The 10,000-nt window shown below is 40.6% G+C and overlaps 1 protein-coding gene across 2 annotated transcripts in view; it reads right to left on the bottom strand.

Moving 5' to 3' along the window:
* The window catches only part of utrn (utrophin), a 281,528-nt gene that overhangs the window by 32,370 nt on the left and 239,158 nt on the right, over positions 1-10,000 (bottom strand). For both annotated transcript variants that reach the window (XM_034699118.1, XM_034699119.1), the window contains exon 70: positions 5,553-5,689. In XM_034699118.1, the coding sequence (XP_034555009.1) occupies positions 5,553-5,689 (137 nt within the window). The remainder of the gene's footprint in view (positions 1-5,552; positions 5,690-10,000) is intronic.

Below are 10,000 nucleotides of genomic sequence, written 5' to 3'. Positions count from 1 at the left end.
CAGTTACACTTCTGGAGCTGTGAGGAGAATTTCAAATGTAACGGGGGATTCAGACGAAGAAGAAACTAAACTAGGGTCAAACGGGTAGAATTAACTATCTATTCTGAGAAGGTGGTTTGGGGTTTCATGCACGACATTTTTGCAGTCAATGTGCTTGTTTCAATTATCAGAATGAGGATACTAGTTAAGTCTGTGCCAAAAATTGATGTTATGTAGACGGTAGTTGGTTTTCTTCTCACGCAAATTTGCCCGACGTACTGTCAGGGACACAGCTTTAACCTTCAGCTTGTTGCACTCGTAAAGAAGCGGTATGATGTGAGGACAGAAAAACAAGGGAGAAATAAAGCATTGGTAAAAATGAAGGAGGAAAAGGTGACTAAAAAGAAGAGAAGGAGGGTAAAAATGACAACAGAGACCTTGGAGTTCTGATAAATGTGGCTGCTGGGGACACTGTTTGGTCACAGGCTTGTTGGGAGCAATAACAGGGTGCAGACCCCTGTTCACATATCACTTCTACTGATACTGAGCAAAAAAGTCTGAGCTGTCTGAGCTGTCTGAGCTGCCATACTGTAAGATTAGAGTCTGAGAGCATGCTCGAAATACTAGAAATTCAGGTTGTTCTTTTAAATGGAAAATTGATACTTCAGCTTCTTGGCCTTTTTGTTTGCACTGATACAGGGAGAGTTAAACTCTACAAATTTAAAGCACAAGACAAGTTTGGAGATAGAGATAAGTATGAGAAAATCTTGGGTAACAGCTCAACAAACCCACTCATAACCTGTGAGACCTGAGTGAGTTTTCTTGAAGAAGCTAGCTCAATAAACGGAGAAAACTTGGACACGCTGACTGAGAAAATTTGAATCACTTGCCAAAGAGGTGATGTCTTTTGCCTTCTGCTTTGGTATTTGTAAAAAACAAAAAACTGCAGCGTTTGTTTCAGAGTTTGTTTTTCTCCTAAATGCCCTAAAAGGTTTCTAAAAAAATCCACTTAGTCCATCATGCTGCTGTAGTCACTCTGTCACATTTAGCACTGCTCCTCTCTGCTGTCCCTGTCCTCTCTTTACTCTGTCAACCATAAAAGACCATCTGCCCGAGCAGACTTCTCAACCTGTCCGTCAGAAATACAGTGAAGAGAGACGGACAGAGAAACATGTGTGTGAAAACACAGATATGGATGAGAGGGATAAACCTAGTTTGGTCTTTTGGAGTGGAATCAGAGTGACGTAAGTGTTAGAGAGTCTTGCATTGGGTAGATGTTTGAGAACTGAATAATTTGGAGGCAGCTTTGTTCTGGGGAATCTGAGGGAAAGTTGCATAAAAAATACACTTCTACTCGATGTAATGAATTCTGTCACTATTTTTCAGTCCTGTTTAAATTTTCTTTAACTGTGTCATTCCTGTACTAAAATAACTACCAAGCAAGTTAATGTCCTCTCCTTTGCTTCATTATTTGCCCGTCGTCGAATTCTCCTTCTCTAGAAGAGTCATTCACCTCCTTCAAACACATCCTGGCTTCAGGATTTGCTATAATTTTTTAAATTGGAAAAGATCAAATACACCATTCTTGGTTCAGCAGATACATTTTACAGGTGTTGGCAGCCTCTCATCTCTCACTTTCAAAGAACACAATCTATTTAGCTGAACTAAAGTCGTGGCAGGATGATTATATATGCTCACTAGTGATCTAGGAAGAACATGTTGATGCTTGATAACACGATGTCCTTCTTTGTTTGTTTGATATTGTTTGTTTCTGTATTATTTTTTTTTTTCTTTATTTTATTCTATTTTTGTTAGGTACACTCTTTGTCATTCACTTCACATAAATGTATTCATTTGTTTGTCTCTGTTTGTCTTACTGCAGTTTTTAAATGTTAAAATGAATACAATCTGGTTTAAAAAGAAACAAAAAACTGTGTCATGCCGGCAAATGTTCAAATAGCCCCATCGGACATTGTTTTAACCTTCTTATTTTCTGTGACTTCATAAAACTATTTTCCCAAAGCTAGACTGCAAAAATCAAAACTCAGTTACTTATTTCCTAACCCACGTTCAGACCCATTAGCTTCTCTGCGAGGTCTAATATCTCGTTACGTGGGGTAAAAAGCAAAACCAGCTCTGAGTGGGAAACCATTAGAAGCGTTCTTTTTTGCATTATCAAATATAGCCGTGACGAATCAAAAAATCCCATCCGCCGTGAAATGAGGCGAAGATCTAAGAGGGAAGTGAGAGTAGGTGGTGTTTTGCTCTCTCAAGGTGGAAAGAAACAAAGTGGGTGGAATTAAAAAAAGAGAAATGATGATACGAGGGTGGAAAGACAAGAGAGAGAGGGAGAGGGAGTGAGTGCATTAGGAGGGCAATTATACAGCAGACAATCTCATTTTCTCCTCTGCTGTTACACTACTTAAAAAATTACAACTTCTCGGAAGTTAAGGCAAGTAATGGAGCCCGACTAAACATTTGAAATATTAAAGGAATAATCAAATTTCTTTATGTTTTAAATGTTTTTTTTCTTAAAATGTCCAGAGTGATGTTTTTATTTTGTAATAAACTACGTTTTTCAATTTGTGACTTTTAGAGTTGAAATCTTGGAAGCAGTCCTGTTTCCTTTACAGCAAACGTGACAGTAAATGTTTTGATGTTTCCCAATCTGCATAATTCCTCTTTTCAACCAGCAACCTAGACCCTGTTCCCATTCCAGAAAAAAATCCATTTCAATTTAGGTCACAGTGTTCGTTTGAGTGAAAATGGAGATGGCAAGAGCCAATACACGGTGACACCATGAATTTAAAATGACTGCAGTATGCTCAGCTTTCCTTAACATAAATTGTCTGAGCGAGCCAGATCTTCCAGACAGCCCAAAAGCTTTAGGTAACATGTGGATATTTCACAGCTCACAGCAGATTGCAGTAAAAAAAGATGTTAAAACGATGACCATGAAATCCTCCTAGATTTTTCCCAGTCCTATTCCCTACGACTATATTTCCAGAGAAGATTTCTTGCGGTTTTCTAACAGTTCCTCTACCTGTTTTTCAAGGCATTTATCAGACAGGCATCTCTTGTGAGAGTTATTTTTCAGAGAGGAGGGGAAGTGAGTACGGCGCGTGGTGGGAGGTGAAGAGGAGGACGGCGAGATGAAAGAGGGAGTGCAATCCATCTGAGACGTGACAGTGGGGGAAAATCCATCCTGAGTGAACAGGTGAGTCATTGTGAGCGCATGCATGAACATCTCTGAAAGTTTCTGGTACAGACAAAGTCGGGAATTGCAATTTTAGAGAAAGGGCATGATTGGGAAATGGTATAAATCTGAGTAATGTATAGGTAGATGGATAATTTGTGGAGCAGAACTCAAAATTGAGTTGCAAAGAGGGCAGATTTGGAACAGTGTGGTGTTTGTAAGAGCAACGACTCTGAAAACCACGATCCAGAAGGCGGGGAGGAGGAGCCAGCCTGGGGGGTCTGCATAATGTGGACCTATCTAAATGGCTCTCCAGGGGGATTTACAGCTGGCAGGAGCAGGGACATAAATCAGGAGTAGTCACTGAGGCTGCTGCTGCAGACAGAAGATCTACAGTGCAGCTACCGCACCTAGTAAAACCTGGACCAACAGGTAAATAAACACATTAACTGAGATGGAAATTAACACTCTGCACAAACTGTAGCAGGAGTCTGTTAGTGAGGGTGTCAGACGTCTCCAAACCTGTGACCTGAGGCGACTTCTGACAGAGTGACAGATGTGACAGCTTCATACATTTAAGGGGCACTTTATCAATTTTTCATGTCAAAGCCAGTCACAGGGAGCACAACTCAGCCAGGGAGAGCTGATGTAAGACATCTTCTGTTGTTCTTGAGAAGCATCAAGTCGAAATAAAGTGTTTCGAAGTGTCAAACTGGGAGTGAATTTTGAGAGAGGTTGTGTTACAAAGACAGAGGAGGAACATTTTTTACGAAATCCACGAAACATTTAGATCTTTGGGAATTGAAAAGGTTCATGAAGTTTGTGAAAGTGATTGTTGTTCACCAGCAGTTTTAATGCTAGGACTTTTGGTCTTTGAGATCTCCATCAGGAGTAACAAGCTGCAAATTTAGGAATTATGCAAATTCAGAAAAACAAAATCTTTTGGAGGATTGCTTTTTGGCCACCTCATCAATCACTTAAGAACCACTTTAAATCACAACTAAAGTTTTTTTTTTTTTTTTTTTTTAATAGCACCCTGAGTTTTTAAAGATAAAGGGAAATCAAGACTTAAATTGTGTGGTGAAGAGAAGCCTTGGGTTTTTGTCCTCTGCTGTTAAACCTGCCCTACGCAATCTAGGGGTCCAAATGGGCCAAGCCCTCAGCCTGGACCAGCTTCTGATTAGTTTGGTTCGTTCTTCTTTTTATCACTTAAGAAATATCGCCAAACTCAGACCTTTTGTGTCCACAGCTGAGCTGGAAATGATTATACATGCTTTTGTGTCTTCTTGCTCGGATTATTGTAATTCTTTCTTCACATGTCTTAGCAATGCACCTATCTGTTTAGACTTGCCTTTGTTTAATCTGTCTGTTTTTATGTCACGTTTTTGTATGTATTTTCAATCGCTGTTTTGCCTTTTAATGTTTTTCTATTGTTGTTTTTGTAAAGCACCTTGTGACCTCTGTTCTTGAGAGGTGCTCTATGAATTAATCTTACTTACTTACTGGCTTACTAAATTCTAAATTTCTAACCCTGTCTCCGAATCTGAATCAGATATTTTTCTCTCAAGTCACTTCTTGGTGTTAAAATATCTTCAGCTGGTCGTCATGTACATACATTCATTCAATCAATCAAATGTGCTTTCAAACAACAAGCTAGCTAACCCATAAAACTCAAGTCTCTAAAATAGTATGGGAGGTCGAGTCTTCAGTTATCAGGCCCCTCTCTTTTGGAATCATCTACAAGTCAAGAAGACAGGCACCCTCTCTACTTTTAAGGGTAGACTTCAAACGTTCCTTTTTGAAAAAACTTACAGCTAGGGCGGCTCAGGCTTGGTCCAGCTCTTAGTTTTGCTGCTATAGGCTAAGACTGCCAGGGGAACTGACACACTGGGAGCCTGTCTTTCCCCTCTCTCTCCTCTGTCTGCCGATCACTTACTTTAACTCTTCCTGTCCCATTAAAATCACTAACCATAGATCTTTCTGGAGTCCCTGAGCTCCCTTGTCTCGTAGATTCCGAGTTGCTGCTGTAGACAGCTTGCTGCTGTGGACGTGCCAGACTCCAGCTGCTACAACTACTACTATCTGTCTCACCACTATCATCTCTCTCTTCATCTTCCTCTATCCCTCTCTCCAACACTGTCTCAGTGGATGTTGGTCTAACATGAGTCTGGTTCTGCCTGAGGTTTCTGCCTGTCATAAGGATGTGGCCCTTGCTAAATCGTTTATTTGTTGTGGAAGCAGATGAATAAAACTACTTCACAGTGGCTTTCAGGCAGCTAAGAGGAACAGTAATGCACCACAGACATCACTGTAAATAAAGAGTTTCATGTTATTTGGTGTGTTTTCTGTTTTGAACAGACTCTGAGGTGTTACTTACGTTTCCAGGTTGTCCCCCTCCAGTACCGTCTGGACCGGCAGGTAACCGAGCCGAGGATGTTTGGCGAAGTACTTCTTTGATCGGAACTTGTTCTTCAGCACTTTGGTGAAATCTCGCATGTCCTCGCCTGATGTCGTCTACAAGAGCGAGAGAGAGCGGACAAAGAGAAGACAAAAATGTATCACCTTCTGTGTTTCTAGTGTGTGTGTGAATCTGTCTCTTGTGCACACGCATTCACGTAGAGGAGAATGTGTTTTGTTAATTAGATACTTAGCGAAGGTGTTTCTCCTGCAGAAGCCGGTTTCTGCCTCGCAAGCAAACAACAAATTACCTCAGCCGGTGTGACCAGAGGGGGAGAAAATCCCTTTGCAGAAGATTCAGACAACAACCACAAAACCCAAACACACGCACACAAAAACACACACAGACGCGTATACATCTATTGAGTCCACCGGGCTTATTGACTAATCCAAGCAATTTAAGACGCTAGCTTGAGCAACAACGTTTACAAAAGACTTCTACTAAAGCTGGAGGAGAAGTTGTGCAAGTTTATGAGCGTGTTTTATTTTGTAAGCATTATTTTCTCCGCTTCATAGGAAAGTAAAAACGCAGCTATGGAAGGTAAAATGTATGAAAGAGGGTTAAAAAGTTCTCCAGCTGGAATCCAATGTAAGAAAATGAAGTTATAAGACGTGCGTCATCGCATCACAACCTCCATGTCGCCCTCTTGATGTACACCGACGATGAAAAGACTCTGAACACAACTCCTCTTAGAAAAGGTGCAAACGCTGATGGATCACAGTAATCAATACAGCACAGTTTCAAATTTCGCCTTCTTCAATATCACAGAAAGAGCCCATTGGAGCTATGAAAATACTCAACCTATAAAAAACCCGAACTCAATAAAAGAAAGCAATATTGTAGCTGTAAAATAAACAGTACAAAGAAACTGAGAGTGGGAATCTTATTAAAAGACTGCAGTGAGTCTTAGAAAAGAAACGTTATGTCTTTAACTATCAAAGTTCTGATCTTTGAAGCAGCATTATTCAATAAGGAGCAGTTGTTTCCACAGGTATAAAAGTGACACACAGTTTGGATTTTGCAGAGGGATAAGACTACATATGTGTGAAGACGACCTTTATGTTTTAAGAGAAAGAAACTTTAAAGGTGACATATTATGCTCTTTTTCATCAAAATATATTGGTCTAAGAGATCCCCAAAACATGTCTTTTAAAGTTTATTGCTCAAAAAAACACTTTGAAATCAGATTTTGGCATGCCTGTAAACCCCTCTTTTTCAGCCCTGCTCAGAACAGGCTGTTTTCTGTGTCTGTGCCTTTAAATGAGAATGAGCTCTCTGACCACGCCCCCTCAGGAAGTGGATGTGGCCTCGGCTCTCCAGCACATTGATCTAATGTTTATATGTTGGCTGAATATACATGGCTGCTCTCAGACCCGCGTTACTTCAACCCTCTGAATCTGATCCAGAATCTGATCCTGACGGAGAGGCGCCTGTAGCAGGCCCTTTCTGAAGGATTGGTCACAGATTTAGTGTTTCTTGTTGCTTTATTTGTCAGTATGTCTACGTGTGTCTTGGTACACAGCTACCAACATGTAGCTATGTGGCTATGCAAACTAGCGCTAGCACTTTTCCATGACAAATAAAAATCATCCACTAGATCTTCAAATCTGCAGACGTGGGGAATAAAACCGACCTTTGTGTTTATTAAGACAGCCTACAACTAGCATGCCTCCCTCCTAAGCTCCTTGTTAGCACACATGTGTGCAGGGAATGAAAAACGTAGGAGGAGTTGAGTTGTATTTTATACAGTCTATGGGCTGAACAAGCTCCGAGCTCTGACTTCTGTTACAGACCGGATGGCGTTATGACGTATGAAAAACAGGGAAAACTGAAACGGCTCGTTTCACACACATTTACAGAAAGGTAGAGAAATCTAAACAGGGGCAGAATGGATTTTTTTCATTTTCGGGGGGTTTGTAGACATGCCAGGGACACATATTTCAGGTAGAGAACCATTAAAAAGTCGATTTTGTCACCTTTAAATGAATGTGCAATGTGTGGAATAAGTTGATCTGAGCTACAGGATTTTAAAGGAGTAAAAAAGTTGATTTCAATGTTTTTATTTGATTCCCTCTGGCAGGTCTCACATATTAAAGTCTTTGATATATCTTTGTGTTAGTAATTGCTAGAATGGGGCACTGTTCAACCATTCTGCAGTACCATGCAGTTCAATAAAATCTCTTAAGTTGAATTTGCAGTGATCCAAAACACACAGTTTCACATCATATCAGATCTGTAAGCGCTTTAAGTCTACTTAAGTCATTCCAGCATTGATTGTTCTCACTGTACGGATGGCTCGAGGTCACTGTTTGTGCCGAACATAAGCAGTAGCAGCAACAGTCGATTGTGTTTGGCACCACTCCTCAATAATGTGCTTTCATTTGGCTCCATTCACTGCTCCCTCTATGCTTACACATCCTCAAGTTGTGTGCGAGTTGAAGCGCCTGCAGGACAGTGCGCTGCTGCCACAGCCGTTCTTCAAAGAAGCGATGGAGATAAGTTGTGACCGCTCTCTGGCAGAAACTGAGCTTAACATTAAGGCTGATAAGTTCAAATATTTGCTGAATCAGTGCACAAGATATTTCACAGGACATTTAGCTTCCTGAGCTCCTCTTCTGACTAAAAACTACAGATTTCTCTTTCACTGATCATCGCTCTTCTAACATATCTGATGTCTAGACTTATAATGTTATTATTCAAGGCGTTATGAACACACTGGTGTATGAAAACATGCACATATCATTTCAGAAATATAATATCTAATCAACTGGAGAGTCTGTTAAGTGGAACAGTCATCTCAGGGTGATTAAACTTCGGAGGATAAACTTTGTCTATAATTTAGGGAGGCTTTGCTTTTCATTAGTTGGGAGAATTTGGGCAAACATGCTTTCATTTTATGGGGATGTGCACAGATCACAGCTGAAATCCTGATAAATTTCACTTTGATTAAAAAATGTGACTCTGCAAAACCAGAGAGGAAATGTTTCATACTCGCTGAAATCAATGTTTATTTCCTCCTCTCAGATAAAGTTGAGGATCAGTAAAAACCGTGAGAGTGATTAATTCCCCCTTTAGCTCAGTAATAATCTTCCACCAGCGTTTTTAAGTGTTTGTTGCTGCAGCAGAGCTGAAAAACGATCATGTTTCTCAAAGTCGTAGAGAGGCAGCTGCTGGGCATCTTAACTCAGGGAAGAACCATCACTGCTCCCTACAGCTGCTCCTCCAGAGTCAATATCTATCCCATTTGCAAAATTGAAAAAGCAAATTAAAAAACAGAAATGAGAACCGTGTCCGCTCCAGTCACTCAAACTTTGACGTTAAGCAATATTGAAACTAGTGGGCCCCACAAGTGTGCACTTCCTAATTGAGAAAGGGAGCAATGTTCAATTTCACCCCAACTCCCTCTTTTCTAATATTCGGCTCTCCGTGTAGTACTAAAGTGAAATATTGCTTTCTGGCAGGAAAGATAAAACAGACCTCAGAGAGCAGAGAGTATTCTACCATTTGTTCATGTAAATTCAAATGAAGTCAGAGGTCTGTCGAGGGGGTGTTGGAACAAGTTGGAGGAATCAGCTGAATGGAGGGTAAGATGTAGAGGCAAAGAGAAAGAGAATATGAACCTGTTTTAATCAAAGTGAGGGGGTAAAAGACAGTCACAGTCCTGCTGTGTTATTAATGAAACCCCTCGCAAAGTCACAAATCAAGGAGGTTTTTTTCGTTTAAGATACGACCTGGTGTAGGAGTTGGAGACAGTATGCATTGTAAGAGTAAGTTTTGATCTGGTCGGTCATCTCAGGTCAGGTTAGATCAGATATGCCTGATGCCCTCCATACCCTAAAACAGTGGTTCTCAAAGTGGGGTCCTAGGACCCCTGGGGGTCCGCGAACTGTAGCGTGGGGGTCCGTGAAATAATTACAATACATTTATAATAAATTTTAAAATTGTGCTGTGTCATTAAAACAGCATATATATACAGATGATGACCATTTGCACCAATGAAACCAGCATATTGTGCCAATTACTCCTACCCTAATTTACTTTGGGCCACTAGAAACTGATATAATTGTGACACGTCACATCAATCTGTCACGTATCACTCATACACACTTACTCAAGTCACAACTGTTCCTGCTACTACTTAGCTTTGCTTACAAGCTTGCAAGCATGGAGCCATTTCTAAATCAGTTCACATCATCAAGTGATGCTAAGCCCAAGCTAGCTAAATTAAGACAATATGATGACAGGTACATAGAGTTTGATTTTATTGAGAACAGGGATGGGAGACCTAAATGCATCATGTGTCTTCACGTGCTAGCAACGAAGCTATGAAGCCGGCCAAGCTAAAGCCACATCTGATCACCAGGAAG

This window comes from Notolabrus celidotus, chromosome 13 (assembly GCF_009762535.1).
Source record: "Notolabrus celidotus isolate fNotCel1 chromosome 13, fNotCel1.pri, whole genome shotgun sequence".
NCBI lineage: Eukaryota > Metazoa > Chordata > Actinopteri > Labriformes > Labridae > Notolabrus > Notolabrus celidotus.
The sequence above is the reverse complement of the archived record's forward strand: the minus strand, read 5'-3'. Positions and strand labels throughout refer to the sequence as shown.